The 24,980-nt window shown below is 44.3% G+C and overlaps 3 protein-coding genes across 5 annotated transcripts in view; 2 read left to right on the top strand and 1 right to left on the bottom strand.

The window, feature by feature from the left end:
• Positions 1-513: 513 nt before the first annotated feature.
• On the bottom strand, positions 514-13,711 carry PML (PML nuclear body scaffold). Of its 2 annotated transcripts, XR_011560008.1 has the most exons (9): positions 13,474-13,711; positions 11,354-11,831; positions 9,608-10,191; positions 8,516-8,571; positions 7,380-7,478; positions 5,231-5,465; positions 3,902-3,954; positions 2,785-3,248; positions 514-1,945 (listed from the first exon to the last, which is right to left on the bottom strand). XR_011560008.1 is itself a non-coding variant. In XM_070763008.1 (8 exons), the coding sequence occupies exons 2-8, from the start codon at positions 11,827-11,829 to the stop codon at positions 3,246-3,248; spliced, it is 1,506 nt and encodes a 501-aa protein (XP_070619109.1). In that variant the 5' UTR covers positions 11,830-11,831; positions 13,474-13,674; the 3' UTR covers positions 2,530-3,245. The 2 variants fall into 2 exon arrangements, 1 of the variants encoding a protein (XP_070619109.1); XM_070763008.1 differs by lacking the exon at positions 514-1,945 and having other exon boundaries at positions 2,530-3,248; positions 13,474-13,674.
• Positions 13,497-24,980, top strand: part of LOC139173298 (tigger transposable element-derived protein 1-like) — a 13,861-nt gene continuing 2,377 nt past the window's right edge. Inside the window, exon 1 of the mRNA XM_070763007.1 lies at positions 13,497-13,785. The gene's annotated coding sequence lies outside the window, so the exon portion shown is untranslated. The remainder of the gene's footprint in view (positions 13,786-24,980) is intronic.
• LOC139173297 (protein PML-like) overlaps positions 20,117-24,980 on the top strand; it is a 26,579-nt gene continuing 21,715 nt past the window's right edge. The window contains exon 1 of one of the 2 annotated variants that reach the window (XM_070763006.1): positions 20,117-20,266. In XM_070763006.1, the coding sequence (XP_070619107.1) occupies positions 20,216-20,266 (51 nt within the window). In that variant the 5' untranslated portion in view covers positions 20,117-20,215. The remainder of the gene's footprint in view (positions 20,267-24,980) is intronic. The other variant, XM_070763005.1, reaches the window with a different exon arrangement.

Below are 24,980 nucleotides of genomic sequence, written 5' to 3'. Positions count from 1 at the left end.
TCCACAAGTCATAGAAGAGCCAACTTTGCCTACCTCTGATCTAGTCCAACCCCACCCCACCCCCAAGCAGTAGACCCTACACCCTGACAAAGGGCAATGTGATCTCTTCTTGGAAGTCTCCAGTGATGAAGCTCCCAACATTTCTGAAGGCAACTTCTGTCCCTTTGGTTGGTTGTTCTCAGTGTCAGAAAATTCCTCTTTACTTCTAGGTTGAATCTCTCCTTGGTTAGTTTCCATCCATTGTTCCTTGTCTGGTCTTCAGGTGTCTTGGGAAATAGCTTGACCCCTTCCTCCTCTCTGTGGCAGTCCCTCAAATACAAGAAGGCTGTTATCATGTCTCCCCTGGTCCTTCCCTTCGCTAAAGTAGCCATGCCCAGTTCCTGTAACTGTTCTTTTTAAGGAACTAAAGCAAAGGCAAGTAAATTCTTCCTGTGCTAGACTGCCATCTGCTGTTTTTTCTTTTTACACCACACAAAACACAATACGTATAAGTAAATTTCACAAATCACAGGCTAGTCACAATGTTCTTTATTTGGTTTTGTCTTAGCATCTTGGGAGGATTTAGCCATAATGGCTTGTAAAACCTATTTATTTCACTCATTTATATCTCTTCTTTATTTTTACAAAATATTCGCTCACACACACATACACACAACTGGCTCAGAGCTTAAAATACACTGTGTGAAACCAGCCAATCTTGTTAATTCACCAATCCATGATTAAGCCAATGCTAGTTTATCATGGCAGGCAAACACAGCACTATCATGAGTTGGTTCATTAAAATATGTGCATCTAAATTACTCTAATGTGGTTCTTTTAAACAACACAGTTGAAATCTATGTCGTTTTCACAGTGGGCACACACTGTGGTTTTCAATTTATTGTATTTTACTTATTTGCTAATTTTATTCACCAATGTCAATGTGAATCAAGCTCCTTCAGTTTTTTTAGGGGTAATCCAGAATATTTTGGACTGCTGGCTCTTTTTAACAGCACAAACGTCAAAGAGACAGAAGGGATTTGGGAATAATTAGTGAGAAACTGGCTGGACTTTGAAACTGATTCAAACCTAATTTGAATTGATGATCTGAATTGTATAGTCTGGAGGACAGAAGGGAAAGGGGGGACATGATCGAAACATTTAAATGTATTAAAGAGTTAAATATGGTTCAGGGGAGAAGTGTTTTTAGTAGGAAAGTGAACACAAGAACAAGGGGACACAATCGGAGGTTAGTTGGGGGAAAGATTGGAAGTAATGTGAGAAAATATTATTTTACTGAGAGTAGTAGATCCTTGGAACAAACTTCCAGCAGACGTGGTAGATAAATCCACAGTAACTGAATTTAAGCATGCCTGGGATAAACATAGATCCATCCTAAGATAAAATACAAGAAATAGTATAAAGGCAGACTAGATGGACCATGAGGTCTTTTTCTGCCGTCAATCTTCTAGGTTTCTATCTCTATCAAGAGTTTTTAAAAAGCCATCGGGATTTGTATTTCTATTGTAGCCAAGAGATACAAGGTTTGTTGTCTGTCTTCTAACCAGACAGGATTCCCCAAAAGATGAGGAAATAATATACACTGCTCAAAAACATAAAGGGAACACTTAAACAACACAATATAACTCCAAGTCAATCAAACGTCTGTGAAATCAAACGGTCCACTTAGGAAGCAACATTGATTGACAATCAATTTCACCTGCTGTTGTGCACATTCAACTTTATACAGAACAAAGTATCCAATGAGAATACAGTGATACCTCATCTTACAAACGCCTCGTGATACAAACTTTTTGAGATACAAACCCGGGGTTTAAGATTTTTTTGCCTCTTCTTACAAACTATTGTCACCTTACAAACCCACCGCTGCCGCTGGGATGCCCCGCCTCTGGACTTCCGTTGCCAGCGAAGCACCCGTTTTTGCACTGCTGGGATTCCCCTGAGGCTCCCCTCCATGGGAAACCCCCCTCTGGACTTCCGTGTTTTTGTGATGCTGCAGGGGAATCCCAGCAACGTAAAAATGGGTGCTTCGCTGGCAACAGAAGTCCGGAGGTGGGGTTTCCCAGCGAAAGGAGCCTCAGTGAAATCGCAGCATCACAAAAACACAGAGGTCCGGAGGTGGGGTTTCGAGGACTTCGGTGTTTTTGCGATGCTGCGATTTCACTGATGCTCCCTTCACTGGGAAACCCCACCTCTGGACTTCTGTTGCTAGCAAAGCACCCATTTTTGCACTGCTGGGATTCCCCTGCATCATCACAAAAACATGGAAGTCCGGAGGTGGGATTTCCCATGGAGGGGAGCCTCAGGGGAATCCCAGCAGTGCAAAAATGGGTGCTTCAGCTGGTAAAAGGGGTGAATTTTGGGCTTGCACGCATTAATCACTTTTCCATTGATTCCTATGGGAAATATTGTTTCGTCTTACAAACTTTTTACCTTAAGAACCTCGTCCCAGAACCAATTAAGTTTGTAAGACAAGGTATCACTGTATTTCATTCTTTCAGATCTAGGATGTATTATTTCAGGGTTCCCTTTGTTTATTTATTTTGAACAGTGTATAAGAAGCCCAAAGAAACATCTTTTGTCCTTTAAAAAAAATGTACGACATACAAACTAATCAGAAAACCAGGCAAGCCAAACCCACTGACCGAAGGTGGAAAGTTATTTATACTTTGAATTCCTCTAGTTACTGAGTTAGAAATCAGGCCACAAGAATTTTTTAAAAACAGCCCAAAGTTTTTTGGAAGAAATTCCTAACAAAATAAGCTGGTTGGAAACCCCAGAAGCCCCAGAGTAGAGAGATAAAATATTTTTGTTCCGCAGCCCCGCACAACTTTGCCACCCGTGGAACACCTGTGGATCCGTAGAAGATTAGCAATTTAGGATTCAGTGCTTATAATTACAGGCTGGATAAAAGTGCCCGTGGAAGGGAGAAGAGAGACAGTCATTTTCCATGATGTAAAAGGCCCCGGAGAGAAACAACAGCTCAACATTGGTGCTAGGAGGCAGCTGTTCACTCTTCAGCAGAGGTTGTCAAACTTGGCAACTTTAAGACTTGTGGACTTCAAGCTGGCTGGAGAATTCTGGGAGTTAAAGTCCACAAGTCTTAAAGTTCTAAGTTTGAGGACTCCTGCCCTTCAGGAATGGGACAAGAAGAAGCAGAGGAGAAAAAGGCCAAGGGTACGTCCATCCTGGGGCTGGTCACGCAGGCTCAGCTTACCGGAAACCAGTCTGGAACAAGCAGATGGTCACTGGGGGGGGAAAAAAACAACACATAAAAAGCTCAACTGATTTTCCTGGATGAGAGCGCCAGATTTTCCCAGTGTTGTGACTACAACTCCCAAAATTCTAGGTGACCATAACTCCCAGAATCCCAGGTCTATTGTGACTACAGATCCCAAAACCCCAGGCCTGTTTGAGATTACAACTTCCAGAATTCCAGGGCTGTTGAGACTACAATTCCCACAATCCCAAGGTTATTGTTGTTGTGACTACAGATCCCATAATTCCAGGTCTGTTATTACAGCTCCCAGAATTCCGAGGCTTTTATTATAGCTCCCAGAATTCAAAGGCTGTTATTACAACTCCCAGAACTCCAGGTCTGCTATTACAACTCCCAGAATTCTAGGTCTGTTATTACAGCTCCCAGAATTCTAGGTCTATTGTGACTACAGATCCCCAAACCCCAGGTCTGCTTGAGATTACAACTCCCAGAATTCCAGGGCTGTTTTGACTACAGTTCCCACAATTCCAAGGTTATTGTTGTTGTTGTGACTACAGATCCCATAATTCCAGGTCTGTTCTTACAGCTCCCAGAATTCCAGGTCTGTTATTACAGCTCCCACGCCAATAGGCCACAACGCCATCTAATGCTTCACGATAAGAACCTTATTTTCACACTCACCACAATGTCATCTTCTGTGTCTTCGGAGCTACTGATCACAATACTGGTGACCTCTGCAGAAAAACACAAGTGTGAATGCCACACGATGGACCAAGGCTTTGCTATGAAGCATTTGGGGAGGCAGGGAGCATTTGAGGCTTGAAGGCTGGTCTGTTGGGGGAAAGGGCTGTGAGAATTCCCTTCGGAGACAGGAGGAAGAACTTAGCCCGAAGGTTGGATAAGAGGAGACTCGGCCCTCAGAAGGAATGGAAGTGGAGAAAGCATCTCAGAAGGGACCTGTTCTGGCCCAGTTCTCCAACAACGACAAGTTAACTCAAAGATTCCTTTAATTAGGAGAGCCAGCAGCCCCAACAAAATATCTCTCTCTCAAGAACCATTTTCCACTTACAAACCTGAGCCTCCGAAACTGTAATTGGAAAAGGCGGGGAGAAGCCTCCATGGGGCCTCTCTAGGAATCTCCTGGGAGGAAACAGGGCCGGAAAAGGCAGGGAGAAGCCTCCGTGGGGCCTCTCTAGGAATCTCCTGGGAGGAAACAGGGCCGGAAAAGGCAGGGAGAAGCCTCCGTGGGGCCTCTCTAGGAATCTCCTGGGAGGAAACAGGGCCGGAAAAGGCAGGGAGAAGCCTCCGTGGGGCCTCTCTAGGAATCTCCTGGGAGGAAACAGATCCTCCAGCCTCCCCGTGGTTTCCCCAATCGCACGACTTATTTGCTTTTCCATTGATTCCCTATGGGAAAATTTGCTTCTTCTTACAAACTTTTCTACTTAAACCGGAACCGTCTGCTGCCACATGAATCCCAGCGACCGATAAGGTCCCACAGAGTTGGCCTTCTCCGGGTCCCGTCGACTAAACAATGTCATTTGGCGGGCCCCAGGGGAAGAGCCTTCTCTGTGGCGGCCCCGGCCCTCTGGAACCAACTCCCCCCCGGAGATTAGAATTGCCCCCATCTTCCCTGTCTTTCGTAAACTACTCAAGACTCATTTATACCGCCAGGCATGGGGGAGTTGAGCTATTCCTTCCCCCCTAGGCCATTACAAGTTATGCATGGTATGTCTGTGTGTATGTTTGGTTTTATAATAAGGGTTTTTAGTTGTTTTATTATGGGATTGTCACATGCTGTTTTTATCATTGTTGTTAGCCGCCCCGAGTCTACGGAGAGGGGCAGCATACAAATCCAATAAATTATTAATTATTATTATTGTTATTATTAAAAACCTGCTCACGGGACGAATTCAGTTCGTAAGTAGAGGGACCACTGTATGATGTAAATATTTTAAAAATCTATAAAAAATAATTAAAAATAAAATAAAATTAAAAATAAAACCCACACACCTGCTTCTCCTGATTCTTCGATTACCAGCAGGCTGGAAGTTTCCCTTTCCTGCTCTGGAGTCGATTCACGGATCGAAGGCCATCGAGACTCAGGGATGTTCTCCTGGCCTTGCTGGTCAGAGATTTCAGGAGTGTGGCACTCGTGTTCTTCCAACTTCATCATCTTCGGGGAAGCCTGAACCGACTTCTCCACCTGGGCTATCGGTCGCTTGGCTGGCGAGATAATCGACGTGGTCTACGAATGCAGAATCGGGAGAGATTTCTCAGAGTTTTGATCAAGTCCATCGACATTTTGGTCAGAAAGAGTTTTTAAAAAAAAAAAATTATGATTTTCGATTACATAAAAGAAAAGAACATCTTATTAGTCTTATACAGATTATTTCCCATTTCGGATTCAATTTGTGTTTATCTTTTACATCATTACTAGTTATAATCATTTCATTATAGGGAAAATAAAAACATCAAGAGCATAGATAAGCTTATATATATATATGTCACATGTTTTTTGCTGAATTTGAAAATTAAGGGAGACTAGATCTATTTCGGCCTTATTTTGGCCTCATCAGCTAGCCATACCCTCACTGGGACTTGAACCTGCAACCTTTGCCTTGTAAGGCAGAGAATTAACCTCTAGGCTACAGTATCCAATCCCTTCACTCTGCACCAGGGAAGGGTTACATATTTTTGTGTCGAATCACCCTGGTGTATTGAAGGAACATCACAGCACCTTTTTTGCCTCTCGTTGTTTGTATCTAAATAAATTTTTAAAAATTGCATAAATATATGATTATCCCTAGGTTTGAACATTTCTTTTTCCTCTGTTTATTCCTGTTTTGGATTCATACGTACCATTTTCCCCATAATTTTTAGTTTCGTTGTCTTTCATACCCTTAACATCTCTTGTCATTTCATCCATGTCTGCACATCTATAGATTTTCTTTCAATAATTTGACTTTCTAATGGGATATTTTGATTTTTCCATGATTGGCCGTAGGTTATTCTAATTGCCATGATTATATGCGTCAAGATGTAATATTTGTTTAACCCAGCCGAACGTCTCCAACCCGCCACCCACCACCCAAAAAAATTAGCATCCCAGTTGTGTAGCAAGCACAGGGGGGGTCCTCATGACCACAATGGAGCCCCCAAATATCCATGGCTAAGCAGAGACTCTTGCTAAGGGAATTGATCAGATGGCACACCATTGAGATCCAACAAGGAAAGACATGCATGATTTTTAATTGTCTTACTTTCTAATTGATTTGTTTGTTTGTTTGTTTGTTTATTTATTTATTTGTTTGTTTATTTGTTTGTTTGTTTATTTATTAGATTTGTATGCCGCCGCTCTCCGCAGACTCGGGGTGGCTCACAACAGTGATAAAAAACAATATATATTGACAAATCTAATAATTTAAAATCTAAAATAGCAATTGTACATTTTAAAAAATCTAAAAATAAGGAACCCCAATATAAAAACATACATACATACAGTGATATCATGCACTAAAACTACATAGGCAGGGGGAGATGTCTCAGTTCCCCCACGCTTGACGACAGAGGTGGGTTTTGAGGAGTTTACGAAAGGCAAGGAGGGTGGGGGCAGTTCTAATCTCTGGAGGGAGCTAATTCCAGAGGGTCGGAGCCGCCACAGAGAAGGCTCATCCCCTGGGTCCCACCAGACGACATTGTTTAGTCGACAGGACCCGGAGAAGGCCAACTCTGTGGGACCTGACCGGTCGCTGGGATTCGTGCGGCAGAAGGCGGTCTCGCAGGTATCCGGGTCCGGTGCCATGAAGGGCTTTATAGGTAATAACCAACACTTTGAATTGTGACCGGAAACTGATCGGCAACCAGTAATTGTTAGTGTAAATTATTTTGTATGGGTTTTATGGGGTTTTGCGGGTCGGTGGGAAATGAGCAAGAAACCTTTAGGGTCAAATACACCTTAGCTTAGCAGCGAAGCCAAGAAGAACAAATTTCAGAGGGGAACTGTTCCTATGCCTGCTTCAAGGAAAATTTGGTAATTTTTTTCTGACATTTCCCCCCCTCTGCTGTGATAAAATTGCTCTCCAAAAAGCTGGAACTGACCAGCAGAGAAATCTGAACAGGTGAAATAAGGAAAAGCGATCGCAGAGAACCAAAAACTTACAAAGCCCTGAGATGTTTTGGCAACGCTGATGGTGTACGCAGGCTTCTGTTTTTTCATCTCCTTCGATTTGGCTTGAGGCTTCTCATTGTGCAGACTTTCCTGTGTAGGCAACAGTAACAAAAACAGAGGTTAAGATGGGCTTTAATACTAATGGAGAAAAGGAACATGGTTTGCGTGATATTCCTAATTTTATTCTATTCTGTTCTACTTGCAATTTATTCTGTTCTATTCCCATTCCTGTTCGATTCTATTCTATTATTTTTTGTAATTTCATTCTAAATCTATTCTATTTGTAATTTATTCTATTCTGTTCTATTTTAATTTATTCTGTTCTACTCCTATTCTATTCCTATTCTATTATATTATATTTTGTAACTTCATTCTAATTCTATTCTATTTGTAATTTACTCTAGTCTGTTCTATTTATAACTTTCTCTGTTCTATTCCTATTCTATTTCTATACTATTATTTTTTGTAACTTCATTCTAATTCGATTCTTTATCATTTGTTCTATTCTATTTGTAATTTATTCTGTTCTATTCCTATTCTATTATTTTTCTGTAATTTCATTGTAATTCTATTCTATTTGTAATTTATTCTAGTCTGTTCTATTTGTAATTTATTCTGTTCTATTCCTACTCTATTCCTATTCAATTCCATTTTGTTATCTTTTTGTAATTTCATTCTAATTCTATTCTATTTGTAATTTATTCTACTCTGTTCTATTCTTCGTAATTTCATTCTAATTCTATTCCATTTGTACTTTCTGTTCTGTTTTGTCCTATCCTATCCCGTTTCCAGCAAAAAAAATAAATCATCGTAAATCTTAAAACTTTCCAAGATTGAGAACCAGGGATCCAAAAGATAGAACTTTGGACTGGCTTTCAAAATAAAACACATTCACACTCATTCCTGAACCTGCAGCTCCAAATGGAGGCCAATGGATCACACATTCTTACTGTCCAACTTTGAGAATTGTTTCGTCCTTGTTAGAGACCTTTTCTGATCAACTGCAAATCCATCAGTGATCTACTTGTGAGGATATGAGAAGAAACAGCGTCCTGTGATCCAAACCCAGGCCCAGCACCAAATGGATCTCACCGTCTTTGATTCACACCCATCCAAATCAAGCTTACCGAATTGACCATGGAGCTGTAAGATCCGGCCATGGAAACTGTACTCCCAAAAGCATCTACAAGGAGAAGAGAAAATTAAGAGTAGATTGGGTACACTTCTCTTTCTTCTTGAGGGGAGGCCGCATGTCAAGCCGAAGCCAGAATGCGTGGAGGTTTTGGCCTGCCACATCATACTATGTTCTTTTGGAATGTTTCTTGCTGTGGGAACACTGTGTGGCTGCATGCCATGACACATTCCTTTTAGGGTCTCAAGGTCAGCTTTTGTTCAGCATCTGGCCGGAAGCTGCCGGGAGTTGTGGGATATGCTGGCAGAAGACGATTCACGTGATGGGGCTTGTGGGAGGAGATGAAAGGAAATGAACTCTAACCCAGGTGGAGCTACCCTTGTGGATATAGATTCGGGCTTCTCCAGTTGTGCTAACATGGCCCTGTTAATAAATTGGAACTAGACACGGACTGTTTTCCGTGATCTCTCTGGTCTCAGTATGCATTATTATTATTATTATTATTATTATTATTATTATTATTATTACAGTGGTACCTCATCATACGAACTTAATTGGTTCCAGGAGGAGGTTCGTAAGGTGAAAAGTTCGTAAGATGAAACCATGTTTCCCATAGGAATCAATGTAAAAGCAAATAATGCGTGCAAATCCTTCAGGAAAATCCCAAACTTTAGAAGGGAGGCGAACAGAGGGCAGGGAGGAGCAGCTAAAGGGGGCGGGTGGAAGAAGCAAGGCTAGGCTAAAGGCTGAGTGGGAAGGAAGGAAGGCAAGGGGGGCGCCCCTCCCTTTTCTTTCTTCAAAAAAGGGGGAAAAAAGAAACCCCTTCATCCCAGCAGCAGCTGCTTGGGTTCGTAAGGTGAAAATAGTTCGGAAGAAGAGGCAAAAAAATCTTAAACACCGGGTTCGTATCTTGAAAAGTTCATTAAAAGAGGCTTTGTAAGATGAGGTACCACTGTATTATTATTTATTAGATTTGTATGCATACTGATCCTTTCTTTTTATTTTTTTTTTAAATAAAGTTTTTCCCCCTTTTATTCTCTTGGTCTCCTGGAATATTTTTTCCCCCCCTTACGTGAAAATTTCTCACCTTCTCCTTTGACTCTCTTAAGCAGAGCTTGGATCTCCTTTCGGACCTCATCGAAGTTCTCCACTTGGCTCCCAAAGCTGGAAACGGGCACCTTCTCGGTCTTGAACCTCTCCAGGGACTCCTTGATGAAGGGGTGCATGTCGATCACCTCTTGGTCAGAGGCAAAGCGGTCCATCTTCTCCACCAGCTGTTCGCCGGCCTCCATCCGCTTGAGGATCTGCTCCGTGGACGCCACTTTCTGCTTGGCTTCTTCTTGCTCCTGGGTGAGTTTGAGGTCCACCTTCTTCAAGAGTTCATCCCCTTTCTGCTGGATCCACTGGACCATCTCCTCCACCTTCTCCTGGATCCACTCGTGGGTCTTGACCCGGAACCTCTCCAGCTTCTTCAGCCGCTCGTGAACGTTGTTGTGGAGACTCTCGTAACTACTCTTCTTCTCCGCCAAGTCTCCCTTCAGCCTTTTCAGTTCCGCCTTCCGGGTCTCAATTTCCTTGCGGATGTCACTGTACAGCTTGGCGTAGTAATGTTCTCCGTCGAGCAAGGCGCAAGAGCAACAGAGCGGCTTGCGGCAGCCATTGCAATAGATGCTGTTAAGCAAAAGCAGAGCATAGAAACATGGAAACATTCATTCATTCATTTATTGAATTTGTATGCCGCCCCTCTCCATGGAAACATAGAAGATTGACGTCAAAAAAAGACCTCCTGGTCCATCTTGTCTGCCCTTATACTATTTCTTGTATTTTATCTTACAATGGATATATGTTTCTCCCAGGCATGTTTACATTCAGTTACTGTGGATTTATTTATCAACCACGTCTGCTGGAATCCCAGCGACCGATAAGGTCCCACAGAGTTGGCCTTCTCCGGGTCCCGTCGACTAAACAATGTCATTTGGCGGGCCCCAGGGGAAGAGCCTTCTCTGTGGCGGCCCCGGCCCTCTGGAACCAACTCCCCCCGGAGATCAGAACTGCCCCCACCCTCCCTGTCTTTCGTAAACTACTCAAGACTCATTTATACCGCCAGGCATGGGGAAGTTGAGATATTCCTTCCCCCTAGGCCATTACAAGTTATGCATGGTATGTTTGTGTGTATGTTTGGTTTTATAATAGGGGTTTTTAGTTGTTTTCTTATTGGATTGCACATCATGTTGTTTTATTATTGTTGTTAGCCGCCCCGAGTCTACGGAGAGGGGCGGCATACAAACCCAATAAATTATTATTATTATTATTATTATTATTATTATTATTATTATTATTATTATCTACTACTCTTTCAGTAAAATAATATTTTCTCACGTTGCTTTTGATCTTTCCCCCAACTAAACTCAGATTGCGCCCCCTCATTCTTGTGTTCACTTTCCTATTAAAAACACTTCCCTCCTGAACCTTATTTAACCCTTTAACAGATTTAAATAGAAACATAGAAGATGGACAGCAGAAAAAGACCTCCTGGTCCATCTAGTCTGCCCTTCTACTATTTCCTGTATTTTATCTTAGAACGGATCTATGTTTATCCCAGGCATGTTTCAATTCACTTCCTGTGGATTGACCAACCACATCTGCTGGAAGTTTGTTCCAAGCATCTACTCCTCTTTCAGTCAAATAATATTTTCTCGCCTTGCGTCTGCCTGGACACCCAATATCCTGCACTTGACCGATGGTCTTCCTTAAAAAAAACTCCTTGTTTTTTGCAGACGTTTCATTACCCAACTGAGTAACATCATCAGAGCCCGTCCCCGCCGACCCTTACCTGATGACCTGGTTGTTGTGGGTGGGCTCGGCGCAAAAGAGGGTACAAGACTTCCTGGCCCCTTCCAGGAAACTCTGGGCTGTCTCCTTCCTCAGCTGGGCCAGCGGCTGGGTCTCGTGGTTCTTCTGCTTGAGGAACCACTGGTGGCCCTCGTGGCACTTCAAGCAGAGGAATTCCTCGCACTCGGGACACCAAAACTCCGCCCCGTCTTTGCAGAGGTTGCAAACCAGCTCTTGGTCGTCGACAATCTTCTGGTAGGTGTTGAGCTTGGCCTGGAGGTTGGAGAAGAGCAAGTTATCCTGAAGGGGAAACCTGTCCGAGGCCTGGATGGGGCTCTCGCACACCGGGCACTGCCCGATGGGCTTGTTATCTTCCAGACATTCGGTGCAGAGGGTGTGCAAACAGGCTAGGAGTTTGGGGTTCCGGGGTTCTCCCCGGCATCGGTCGCACGACAAGAACTGGAAATCTCCCTCCATCCCTGGAGGAGAAAAACAGAAGCCAAGGTTCAGCCAGGGAATCCTTTACAGCTAATCCTCTTTTTTAATAATAAATAAATTTTATTATTTTTTAATAATTATTTCTTATTATTATTATTATTATTATTATTGTTGTTGTTGTTACATTTGTATGCCACCCCTCTCCGCAGACTCGGGGCAACAATAATAAAGAACAATGTACAGTACAAATCTAATAATAATAATAATAATAATAATAATAATAATAATAATAATAATAATATTTATTCATTCATTCATTCATTTATTGGATTTGTATGCCGCCCCTCTCCGCAGACTCGGGGCAGCTAACAACAGTGATAAAAAACAGCATGTAACAATCCAAGACTAAACAACTAAAAAAAACCTTATTATAAAAACCAAACATACCTACAAACATACCATACATAAATTATATTGGCCTGGGGGAAATATCTCAGTTCCCCCAAGCCTGACGACAAAGGTGGGTTTTGAGGAGTTTACGAAAGGCAAGGAGGGTAGGGGCAGTTCTAATCTCTGGGGGGAGCTGGTTCCAGAGTCGGGGCCACCAAAGAGAAGGCTCTTCCCCTGGGGCCCGCCAACCGACATTGTTTAGTAATAATAATAATAATTATTATTATTATTATTTAATAATTTAATAATTTAATAATAATTTATTAGATTTGTATGCCGCCCCTCTCTGAAGACTTGGGGGCAGCTCACAACATAGCAATAGTACAATACAATACAAATCTAATATTAAAATTTAAAAAGTCAATTAAAAACATTAATATAACATAATCAATATAATAAAATCACAACTACGCATCCGTACACACTCAACCCAATTAATCATACTACAGAAGTCAGAAAAACAATGAAGGGGGGAGGTAATCATCCACAGAGGTGAGTCTTCAGCTTCTTACTGAAGGCGAGGAGGGTGGGGGCTGTTCGAATCTCTGGAGGGAGTTGATTCCAGAGGGCCAGGGCCACCACAGAAAAGGCTCTTCCCCTGGGCCCCGCCAACCAACATTGTTTAGTCAATGGGACCCGGAGAAGACCAATTCTGTGGGACTTGGGATTCGTGTGGCACGTCCCGGAGATATTCTGGTCCGATGCCATGAAGGGCAGACTAGATGGACCATGAGTATAAGGGCAGACTAGATGGACCATGAGGTCTTTTATGTTTCTATGTTTCTAGGTCATAACCAACAGAAACTGATTGGCAGCCAGTGCAGGCCATGGAGTATTGATGGGACATGGGCATATCTGGGAAAGCCCATTATTGCTCTCAGGGCCGAATTCTGCACAATCTGAAGTTTCCGAACACTTTTCAAAGGTAGCCCCATGTAGAGAGCGTTGCAGTAGTCGAACCTCGGGGTGATGAGGGCGTGAGTGACTGTGAGTAGTAACTCCCTGCCCAAATAGAGCCGCAACTGGTGCACCAGGCGAACCTGGGCAATAAAGATTAGGTGCATTTTCTTAAATAAATAACATCAACCTGGGCTGGGCTGCCTGGAGCCGCTTCCCAGGTCCAGAAGGCTGCCCAAAAAAAAAACCCAAACCCCAAATGCAGAGAATCAGACTCAACCCCCTCCCTCCCACCGAGAGCCCCGGAGCGGGAAGGGCAACCCGTAGTCAACGCACCCCGGATTGCGCCCCTTGGAATCGGCTGCAGGAGGGCAGGAGGCGGGCTCGGGCAGCTGGCTGGCGGCGTCTCCCTCCTTCTTCCTCCTCCGCCGAAGCCCCGAGAAGGTGCAGCTGCAAACCACCGCTGCGCAGAGAAGCGGGCAAAGGCTCCGGCTTGGCTTCCCTCCCTTCCTTCCTTCCTTCCTCCTCCTCCTCTTCGGAGCTGCGGTCGCAGAAGCTACTTTCGTTTCTCTCCTCGCGAGTAGGGAGCGCAGGAAGAGCCGACAGGAAGGGGCGGCCGCAGCTTGCAAGGGGGAGGAGAGTCCGCTGGTGAGTCCGGGGCTGGGGGGGGGAGTGCACCTAGAGAGAAAGAGGGGGGCAAAGAGAGGGGGGGCAAGAGGGAAAAGGGGGCAGAGAAAGACATAAGAGAAAAGAGAGTCGGAGAGAGAAATAGGGGCAAAGAGAGAGAGAGAAAGGGGCAGAGAGAGAAATAATTGAGAAGGGGGGAGACAGGGAGAGAGAGAGAAAGAGGGGGGCAAAGAGAGGGGGGGCAAGAGGGAAAAGGGGGCAGAGAAAGACATAAGAGAAAAGAGAGTCGGAGAGAGAAATAGGGGCAAAGAGAGAGAGAGAAAGGGGCAGAGAGAGAAATAATTGAGAAGGGGGGAGACAGGGAGAGAGAGAGAAAGAGGGGGGCAAAGAGAGGGGGGGCAAGAGGGAAAAGGGGGCAGAGAAAGACATAAGAGAAAAGAGAGTCGGAGAGAGAAATAGGGGCAAAGAGAGAGAGAGAAGGGGCAGAGAGAGAAATAATTGAGAAGGGAGGAGACAGGGAGAGAGAGAGAAAGAGGGGGGCAAAGAGAGGGGGGGCAAGAGGGAAAAGGGGGCAGAGAAAGACATAAGAGAAAAGAGAGTCGGAGAGAGAAATAGGGGCAAAGAGAGAGAGAGAAGGGGCAGAGAGAGAAATAATTGAGAAGGGAGGAGACAGGGAGAGAGAGAGAAAGAGGGGGGCAAAGAGAGGGGGGGCAAGAGGGAAAAGGGGGCAGAGAAAGACATAAGAGAAAAGAGAGTCGGAGAGAGAAATAGGGGCAAAGAGAGAGAGAGAAAGGGGCAGAGAGAGAAATAATTGAGAAGGGGGGAGACAGGGAGAGAGAGAGAAAGAGGGGGGCAAAGAGAGGGGGGGCAAGAGGGAAAAGGGGGCAGAGAAAGACATAAGAGAAAAGAGAGTCGGAGAGAGAAATAGGGGCAAAGAGAGAGAGAGAAAGGGGCAGAGAGAGAAATAATTGAGAAGGGGGGAGACAGGGAGAGAGAGAGAAAGAGGGGGGCAAAGAGAGGGGGGGCAAGAGGGAAAAGGGGGCAGAGAAAGACATAAGAGAAAAGAGAGTCGGAGAGAGAAATAGGGGCAAAGAGAGAGAGAGAAAGGGGCAGAGAGAGAAATAATTGAGAAGGGGGGAGACAGGGAGAGAGAGAGAAAGAGGGGGGCAAAGAGAGGGGGGGCAAGAGGGAAAAGGGGGCAGAGAAAGACATAAGAGAAAAGAGAGTCGGAGAGAGAAATAGGGGCAAAGAGAGAGAGAGAAGGGGCAGAGAGAGAAATAATTGAGAAGGGAGGAGACAGGGAGAGAGAGAGAAAGAGGGGGGCAAAGAGAGGGGGGGCAAGAGGGAAAAGGGGGCAGAGAAAGACATAAGAGAAAAGAGAGTCGGAGAGAGAAATAGGGGCAAAGAGAGAGAGAGAAAGGGGCAGAGAGAGAAATAATTGAGAAGGGAGGAGACAGGGAGAGAGAGAGAAAGAGGGGGGCAAAGAGAGGGGGGGCAAGAGGGAAAAGGGGGCAGAGAAAGACATAAGAGAAAAGAGAGTCGGAGAGAGAAATAGGGGCAAAGAGAGAGAGAGAAGGGGCAGAGAGAGAAATAATTGAGAAGGGAGGAGACAGGGAGAGAGAGAGAAAGAGGGGGGCAAAGAGAGGGGGGGCAAGAGGGAAAAGGGGGCAGAGAAAGACATAAGAGAAAAGAGAGTCGGAGAGAGAAATAGGGGCAAAGAGAGAGAGAGAAAGGGGCAGAGAGAGAAATAATTGAGAAGGGAGGAGACAGGGAGAGAGAGAGAAAGAGGGGGGCAAAGAGAGGGGGGGCAAGAGGGAAAAGGGGGCAGAGAAAGACATAAGAGAAAAGAGAGTCGGAGAGAGAAATAGGGGCAAAGAGAGAGAGAGAAAGGGGCAGAGAGAGAAATAATTGAGAAGGGAGGAGACAGGGAGAGAGAGAGAAAGAGGGGGGCAAAGAGAGAGGGGGCAAGAGGGAAAAGGGGGCAGAGAAAGACATAAGAGAAAAGAGAGTCGGAGAGAGAAATAGGGGCAAAGAGAGAGAGAGAAAGGGCAGAGAGAGAAATAATTGAGAAGGGAGGAGACAGGGAGAGAGAGAGAAAGAGGGGGGCAAAGAGAGAGGGGGCAAGAGGGAAAAGGGGGCAGAGAAAGACATAAGAGAAAAGTGAGAGAGAGAGAAAGAGAGAGAAATAGGGGTGAAGAGAGAAAAAGCAAAAGAGGCAGAAAGAAAGAAAGAAAGGGGCAGAGAGAGAGAGAGAAATAAGAGAGAAAGGGGGAGAGACAGGGAGAGAGAGAAAGAGGGGGGCAAAGAGAGAGGGGGCAAGAGGGAAAAGGGGGCAGAGAAAGACATAAGAGAAAAGTGAGAGAGAGAGAAAGAGAGAGAAATAGGGGTGAAGAGAGAAAAAGCAAAAGAGGCAGAAAGAAAGAAAGAAAGGGGCAGAGAGAGAGAGAGAAATAAGAGAGAAAGGGGGAGAGACAGGGAGAGAGAGAAAGAGGGGGGCAAAGAGAGAGGGGGCAAGAGGGAAAAGGGGGCAGAGAAAGACATAAGAGAAAAGTGAGAGAGAGAGAAAGAGAGAGAAATAGGGGTGAAGAGAGAAAAAGCAAAAGAGGCAGAAAGAAAGAAAGAAAGGGGCAGAGAGAGAGAGAGAAATAAGAGAGAAAGGGGGAGAGACAGGGAGAGAGAGAAAGAGAGGGGCAAAGAGAGAGAGAGAAAGAGGGGGCAAAGAGATACAGGGGGCACAGAGAGAAAATGGGGCAGAGAGAGACATAAGGGAAAAGAGAGAGAGACGGAGAGAGAAATAGGGGCAAAGAGAGAGAGAGAAAGGGGCAGAGAGAGAAATAATTGAGAAGGGAGGAGACAGGGAGAGAGAGAAAGAGGGGGCGAAGAGAGAAAGCAAGAGGGGGCAAAGAGACAGAGAGAAAGAGAGGAGCACAGAAAGACATAAGAGAAAAGTGAGAGAGAGAGAGAGAAAGAGAGAGAAAGAGAGAGAAATAGGGGTGAAGAGAGAAAAGGCAAAAGGGGCAGAAAGAAAGAAAGGGGCAGAGAGAGAGAGAAATAAGAGAGAAGGGGGGAGAGACAGGGAGAGAGAGAAAGAGAGGGGCAAAGAGAGAGAAAGCAAGAGGGGGCAAAGAGATACAGGGGGGCAGAGAGAAAATGGGGCAGAGAGAGACATAAGGGAAAAGAGAGAGAGAAGGAGAGAGAAAGGGGGCAAAGAAAGAAAGGGAGAGAAAGCCAAGAGAGGGGGGAGACAGAGAGAGAGGTGAGAGAGGAGGAGAAGGGAACAAAGAGAGAAATAACAGAGAAAGGAGAGGGGGAAGGAGAAAGGAGCAGAGGGAGAAATAAAAGAGAAAGGGTGCATGAGAGAGAGAAATCTGGCCCCCAATCACAGAACAGAACAATAACAAGAGTTGCAGGGGAAGGGAGTTTCTTGCCTCTGTTGTTAAGCGAATTGTTGCAGTTGATGTGTTAGTAATCCCATTGTTTAGTGTGACTGGCTTCCCCATCACTAAATGAACTGTTACAAGTCGAGCACTTACCTATACAATGGTACTAACTTAATTCCTTCCGTGACCAGGTTCTTAAGTAGAAAAGTTTGTAAGAAGAAGAATTTTTTTTCCATAGGAATCAATGTAAAAGCAAACAAGTTGTGTGATTGGGGAAACCACAGGGAGGGTGGAGGCCCTGTTTCCTCCCAGGAGATTCCTAGAGAGGCCCCATTGAGGTTTCTCTCTGCCTTTTCTGGCTATATTTCCTCCCAGATTCCTAGAGGGTCCCCACAGAGGCTCCTCCCCGCCTTTTCCGGCTCTGTTTCCTCCCAGGAGATTCCTAGAGGGTCCCCACAGAGGCTCCTCCCCGCCTTTTCCGGCTCTGTTTCCTCCCAGGAGATTCTTAGAGAGGCCCCACGGAGGCTTCTCCCCGCCTTTTCCGGTTACAGTTTCGGAGGCTCGGGTTTGTAAGTGGAAAATGCTTCTTGAGAAGAGGCCAAAAAAAATCTTGAACACTCAGTTCTTATCTAGAAAAGTTCGTAAGTAGAGGCGTTCTTGGGTAGAGGTACCACTGTGTATCACGTCAGACAAATTGTCGTGCAGTCTCTTCTTACAAACCTCTAGTGATGGAGCACCCACCCTTTCTTCTGGAGGCAAGGAGTTCCACTGGCTAGCGGACATCTCTCCTTGGTTCTAGGTTGCTTCTCTCCTTGATTAGTTTCCATCCTGTTGCTTCTGGTCCCTAAGAAAAAAATCTCTTGTCTTACTGAATGATGCTTCTTTGTTTGTTTGTTTTAAAAAATTTGGGCTTCCTTTATCTGTTTCCCTGGCAACCAGCCGGAGAAAGGTGTGGGGGGAGTGGAAACAGAGGGGTATGGAAATCGCTCAGCCAACTTCTAAAGACTTTATGGCCAGTCTGACCCATTTATGGCCATGAAATGAGTTGCCCCATTCAGGAACCTTTTGAAAAAATGACCTTGGGCATCTTCAAAACAAAGCAGGATGTAGGTGAAATATCGTATCTTTTTTTAAAAAAAGTTTTAATTCACAAATAGAAAAACAATGCAATTCAAAAAGAGCAATAAACAACAATTACAAACATATAATTAGAAGAAAAAGGAAAGAAAGGACGAGGGAGAGGGGAAAGGGAAAAACAAAAGAAAGAAACGAGAGAGACAAAAAGAGGGAGAAAAAAAATAGAAGAAAAAAATAAGAAAATAGAGAAAGAAAAATGGTTACATAGTACGTCATTGTCATATGTATGCTATCTTTTAAGAATGTGACATGCCCCTGACATGATACCATACAATATGATATCAACCTACGTGCCCGATTAAAGTAACCCACTCCTCTGATTAATTTAGGAAAGAATTGTTTGTTCAAAGCTTATGTTTACTTAAGGTCATTAAAACCCTTCTGTTTGTCTAAAAGGTTAAAAACTAACTAGATACTCTTCTGTTTATTTAGAAATCTTAACTCTATCTGGACTTTTGCCTGTGTGCATTCGTCACATATTAACCACTTACTCATTGTAACTAGGTTGAGTAAAAAGTGAACACTTTATATTTGAATGTGTTATAAATACACAAGAAACTTGTTACAAATACACAAGACACATGTTATAAACTCTCATGCCTGTCCTACTGCTTTATTGTCCAGATTTACCTATACTACCTACTTTGCTTTTGTTGGTGTTTATACCATGCTTGTTATCATGTGCATATTTTGACAAATAACTAAAATAATTCCTTTTTTCCTTCATTGCCTCCTTCCTTCCTTCTCTCTCCATTCCTTTTTTCCTTCTTCCTTTCCTTTCCTTCTTCCTTTCCTTTCCTTTTTCCTTCCTTCCTTCAATTCCCCTCCGTTCCTTTTTCCTTCTTCCTTTCCTTTCCTTCTCCCCCTTTCCTTCCTTTCCTTTCCTTCCTTCCTTCCCCTTCCTTTCCTTTTTCCTTCCTTCCTTCCATCCTTCCTTCAATTCCCCTCCGTTCCTTTTTCCTTTCCTTCCTTCCTTCTCCCTCCATTCCTTTTTTCCTTCTTCCTTTCCTTTCCTTCCTTCTTTCCTTCCTTCCCCCTCCTTTCCCTTTTCCTTCCTTCCTTCCATTCCCCTCCGTTCCTTTTTCCTTCTTCCTTTCCTTTCCTTCTTTCCTTCCTTTCCTTTCCTTCCTTCCTTCCCTCTCCTTTCCTTTTTCCTTCCTTCCTTCCATCCTTCCTTCCTTTCCCCTCCGTTCCTTTTTCCTTCTTTCTTTTCTTCCTTTCCTTTTTCCTTCCTTCCTTCTCCCTCCCTCCTTCCCTCCCTCCTTCCTTCCCCCACCGTTCCTTTTTTCCTTCTTTCCCCTTCCTCCTCCATCATCCCTTCCTCCCTTTTCCTCCTCTTCCTCTCTTCCCTTCCCTTTCTCCTCCCACCTCCCTTTCTTCCAAATCCATTTTGACCTCTTAAGCAGTCAAAGACGCAGCAAACACCAATCAATATGGTTTTTTATAAGTCGATCTACAATAAAAATGATAGAATTAACCATCCCAAGACCTCTTTCTGGAGTTTCTGAGCGCTAGACAGGACGAGGTTACCTGGAGCATCTCCCTACTCACTCACTCCCAGTAGGAAGATTCTCCTGCTTGCAAAGGGACTGTCCCTTAGGGCAGGAGTAGGCAAAGTTGGCTCTTCCATGACATGTGGACTGACTACAATTCCCAGAATTCCTGAGCTAGTGTGATGGGCTGAGGAATTCCGGGAGTTGAAGTCCAAAAGTCATAGAAGAGCCAACTTTGCCTTCCCCTGCTCTAGTGTAAAGGTCGGGGGGGGGGGGTTGGTGGGGGAGGAGGGGGGGGCTGCGGGTGCCAGAGAGCCACGAGCTTCCTTCCTCCCTCCGCAAGAGGCGGGTTGCTTGGAAAACGAAAGTTAGAAGCTTCGCAGATCGCTGCTTCTTTCTCCGGGGTTGGAAAGTTGCTCCGCGTTGCAAACCAAGCTTACGATGGCCGGGGAAGCCGCCTCGGGGTCGGAACAGCCCGCTAGCCAGGCGCCGGTAAGCTTCGGAGGTCGCTGGGGTGGGCGGGGGGCGAAGTTTCCCCGGTTTTTTCTCCCCCAAAGTGAGACAGAAGAAATTAACCCGTGGAACTCCTTGCCTCCAGAAGTTGTGAATGCTCCAACACTGGGAGTTTTGAAGGTTGGAGAACCATTTGTCTGAAGTGGGGTAGGGTCTCCTGCCCGAGCAAGGGGTTGGACTAGAAGACCTCCAAGGTCCCTTCCAACTCTGTTGTGGTTATTATGGTTATTATAAGCCGGGTAGGGGTGGGCAGTCAAAGAGAGCAGAGGCTTAGCTCTTGAATGCTGAACACTTTCCTGCAGTTTGGGGCTTCCCTCTCTATTCTTCCTTTCCTTCTTTCCTTCTCCTTTCCTTCACTTTCCCTCCTTTCCCTTTTCCCCCATTTCCTTCTTTCTTTCCTTCCTTTCCTTTTTTCCTTCTTTCTTTCCTTCCTTCCCTTTCCCTCCTTTCCTTCTTTCCTTTCCCTTTTCCTTCTTTCTTTCCTTCCTTCCCTATCCCTACTTCTTTCCTTCTTTCTTTTCTTCCTTTCCTTTTTTCCTTCTTTCTTTCCTTCCTTCCCTCTCCCGCCTTTTTTCCTTCTTTCCTTCCTTTCTTTCCTTCCTTCCTTTCCCTTTTCCCTTCTTTCCTTCCTTCCTTCGCTCCCTATTCTTTCTTTCATTTTCTTTTTCCCCGTTTCTTTCTTTCTTTCTTTCCTTCCTTCCCTCTCCCTCCTTTCCTTTTTTCCTTCCTTCCCTCCCTATTCTTTCTTTCCTTTTTTCCTTCTTTCCTTCCTTCCCTCTCCCTCCTTTCCTTTTTTTCCTTCCTTCCCTCCCTATTCTTTCTTTCCTTTTTTCCTTCTTTCCTTCCTTCCTTTCCTTTTTCCTTTCCTTCCTTCCCTCTCCCTCCTTTCCTTTTTTTCCTTCCTTCCTTCCCTCCCTATTCTTTCTTTCCTTTTTCCTTCTTTCCTTCCTTCCTTTCCTTTTTCCTTTCCTTCCTTCCCTCTCCCTCCTTTCCTTTTTTCCTTCTTTCCTTCCTTCCCTCCCTATTCTTTCTTCCCTTTTTTCTTTCTTTCCTCCCTTACAAGACCCATCACGCCTTCCCCACCTTCATCTCCCCACCCAGTTTCGGTTCATCCTTTTTCTTTCCTTTTTTTCATTCCTTCCTGGTCCTGGGCGGTGAGGTATGGCTCTGGGGCAGTGGCGGATTAAGGCTCACAGCCGGTGCCCTAAGCACTGACATATCTTGGTGCCCCCTCCTTTGTGCAAACATTATTTATTGGATTGGATTGTATGCTGCCCCTCTCCGTAGACTCGGGGCGGCTAACAGCAGTGGTAAAAACAACATGTAACAATCCAATACTAAAACAGCTAAAAACCCTTATTTTAAAACCAATCATACATACAAACATACCATACATAAATTGTAGAAGCCTAGGGGGAAAGAATATCTCAGTTCCCCCATGCCTGACGACAGAGGTGGGTTTTAAGAAGCTTACGAAAGGCGAGGAGGGTGGGGGCTATTCTAATCTCTGGGGGGGAGTTGGTTCCAGAGGGTCGGGGCCGCCACAGAGAAGGCTCTTCCCCTGGGCCCCGCCAAACGACATTGTTTAGTTGACGGGACCCAGAGAAGACCTACTCTGTGGGACCTAATTGGTCGCTGGGATTCGTGCAGCAGAAGGAGGTCCCGGAGAAACATGAAGATCAGTGGACTCCAATTCCCAGAATTCCCCCCACCACCACCAATCCTCCAGATTTCAACTCCCAGAATTCTCAGCCAGGACCATGCTTTTTTGGGGAACGCTGGGAATTGAAATCAACCAATCAAGGCGAACTACGTCACCTTAAACACGACCCAAGCATGGCCCATAAAATCGTCTTCTACAACGTCCTTCCTGTCAACGACTACTTCAGCTTCAACCACAACAACACCCGAGCACACAACAGATACAAACTTAATGTGAACCATTCCAAACTTGACTGCAGGAAATATGACTTTAGTAACCCAGTAGTTGATGCCTGGAACTCACTACCAGATCCTGTATTATTATTATTATTATTATTATTATTATTATTATTATTATTATTATTATTTGGATTTGTACGCCTCCCCTCTCCGCAGACTCAGGGCGGCTAACAACAATGATAAAAAAACAACATGTAACAATCCAATTTAATAAAACAACTAACTAAACTAGATCATGTATGTTGAGTAAATTCATTCAATATTACATATCTAGAAACAAACAGTTTATCCACATAGAACAAGCAATATCCTGTAAGACTGGAGGGAGCAAAAGAGATAGAAAGAAAATGTGTGAAAGGACAGAAATTGATGAATATGGTAAACATGTGCATTACTATCACTAATAATTCATTTTAAATATTTAGAGTTTTTGAGAAAAGTACTCCAAAAAGTCTCTATTTTCAGATTTGTGAACAGAAAAATTATCATTGTAACAGTTCTCATATAAACATGTATCTGTCACAAGGTAAATATCTCCGTGACCGCCTTCTGCCGCACGAATCCCAGCGACCAGTTAGGTCCCACAGAGTTGGCCTTCTCCGGGTCCCGTCAACTAAACAATGTCGTTTGGCGGGACCCAGGGGAAGAGCCTTCTCTGTGGCGGCCCCGACCCTTTGGAACCAACTCCCCCCAGATATCAGAGTTGCCCCCACCCTCCTTGCCTTTCGTAAAGGTCTTAAGACCCATCTCTGTCGTCAAGCATGGGGGAAATGACACATCTCCACTGGGCTTATACAGTTTATAAATGGAATGTTTGTGTGTGTGTGTTTGCTTTCAATAATGGGGTTTTTAGTGTTTTTTAAATTATTAGATTTGTTTTTTACATTGTTCTTGTTATTGTTGTGAGCCGCCCCGAGTCTACGGAGAGGGGCGGCATACAAATCTAATAAATAATAATAATAATAATAATAATAATAATAATAATAATAATAAATACAAAATGTTTCATATCATACAATCTACTATAACTCATAGATCAATCATTCATATCTGAATATTTATTTAGAAATTCCTACAAACGTGGATAACATTTTTTCGCTGTCAACTTTTCAATGCAAGCAGTCAAACTTAAAAATCTGTTGAGCTAAGCAGTATCATCACCTAACCCCCAAAACTTTACCCTTAGACTCTCCACTGTTGACCTCTCCCGATTCCTAAGAGGTCAGTAAGGGGTGTGCATAAGTGCACTAGTGTGCCTTCTGTCCCCTGTCCTAATGTTCCTATTTTACTAGTATCATGTATATAGATATTATTATATCTTTGCATACCACCAATACACATGTGACAAAATAAATAAATAAAATAAATCTCTGAGCTGCTCAGTTTGCCAAAAATTAGGTTTCCATTTCCTACACAAGGAAGAATCAACGGCACTGGAAGGGAGCCAAATAAGGGGTTGCTAAGCCCTCCTCTTATTCGCTTCTTGATTCACACTTAACTTCCTCCTCTCTCATTCAAAAGAACTTAGCAAAACCAAAACCGTTGGGCGGGAGGCGGTTTTGCCAAATGACCATATCATCCACCACACCCAAATTTCCACATGTTCCAGCTAGCAGCATTCAAATTCCTGCTCGTGTTTTCTCCCTTTCCACTTAATGTCCATACAACTGTGTTGGGTTAATATTTATTTATTGATTGATTTATTGATTTATTGATTTATTGATTGATTTATTGTTTGATTTGATTTGATTTGATTTGATTTGATTTGATTTGATTTGAATGCCGCCCCTCTCCGTGGACTCGGGGCGGCTGACAACAGTGATAAAAACAGCATGTAACAATCCAATACTAAAACAACTAAAATATTCTTTTTGTGCAGTGGTGGGATTCAAATTGTTTACTACCGGTACTTTTTTGGGGGGTGGGGTGGGGTATAATTTTTTTTATTTTTCTCCACCTTAAAACAAAACATACATGAATAAAAACACAACATCAGTGCCTAACAATACATATATAAAAAAATTTCTTACCTAATAAACATTTAATGTTGCATCTTAACTTTCTATTTCCATTTAGACAATCATGACTTCATCCCTCCAACATATAAACTAATTAACAATAAAATATTTAAACTAAAACAAAAAATAGGTGTTTAATGCCTATACACACACACACACACACACACACACACACACACACACACACGTATGTATGTAACCGCTCCTGGAGGAGAAAAGGAAGGAGGGGCCAGAGCGTTTCTCTCTCCGGGAGGAAACAGGGCCGGGGGAGACGACTACGTGGGGCCTCTCTAGGAATCTCTTGTCATTCTTCCACCCTCCCTGTGGTTTCCCTCCTGAAGAAGAAAAGGAAGGAGAGGCCAGAGCGTCTCTCAGGGAGGAAACAAGGCCAGAAAAGGCAGGGAGAAGCCTCTGTCGGGCCTCTCTAGGAATCTCCTGTCATTCTTCCACCCTCCCTGTGGTTTCCCTCCTGGAGGAGAAAAGGAAGGAGAGGCCAGAGCGTCTCTCAGGGAGGAAACAAGGCCAGAAAAGGCAGGGAGAAGCCTCTGTCGGGCCTCTCTAGGAATCTCCTGTCATTCTTCCACCCTCCCTGTGGTTTCCCTCCTGGAGGAGAAAAGGAAGGAGAGGCCAGAGCGTCACTCTCTCTCTCTCTCAGGGAGGAAACAGGGCTGGAAAAGGCAGGGAGAAGCCTCTGTCGGGCCTCTCTAGGAATCTCCTGTCATTCTTCCACCCTC

Source organism: Erythrolamprus reginae, chromosome 10 (genome assembly GCF_031021105.1).
Source record: "Erythrolamprus reginae isolate rEryReg1 chromosome 10, rEryReg1.hap1, whole genome shotgun sequence".
In the NCBI taxonomy this organism is placed as follows: Eukaryota; Metazoa; Chordata; class Lepidosauria; order Squamata; family Dipsadidae; genus Erythrolamprus; species Erythrolamprus reginae.
Note: the sequence above shows the minus strand (reverse complement) of the source record. Positions and strands in the feature narration are given on the sequence as shown.

What these genes read in the sequence shown, in the direction of transcription:
- PML (XM_070763008.1), bottom strand. Translation starts at nt 11,829, where the DNA reads ATGGAGGGAGATTTCCAGTTCTTGTCGTGCGACCGATGCCGGGGAGAA. An exon ending in TAAGAGAGTCAAAGGAGAAG is followed by an intron (nt 8,572 to 9,607) that starts GTGAGAAATTTT and finishes TTCTCCTTGTAG; the next exon opens with ATGCTTTTGGGAGTACAGTT. An exon ending in CGAAGAATCAGGAGAAGCAG is followed by an intron (nt 3,955 to 5,230) that starts GTGTGTGGGTTT and finishes GTTTTTCTGCAG; the next exon opens with AGGTCACCAGTATTGTGATC.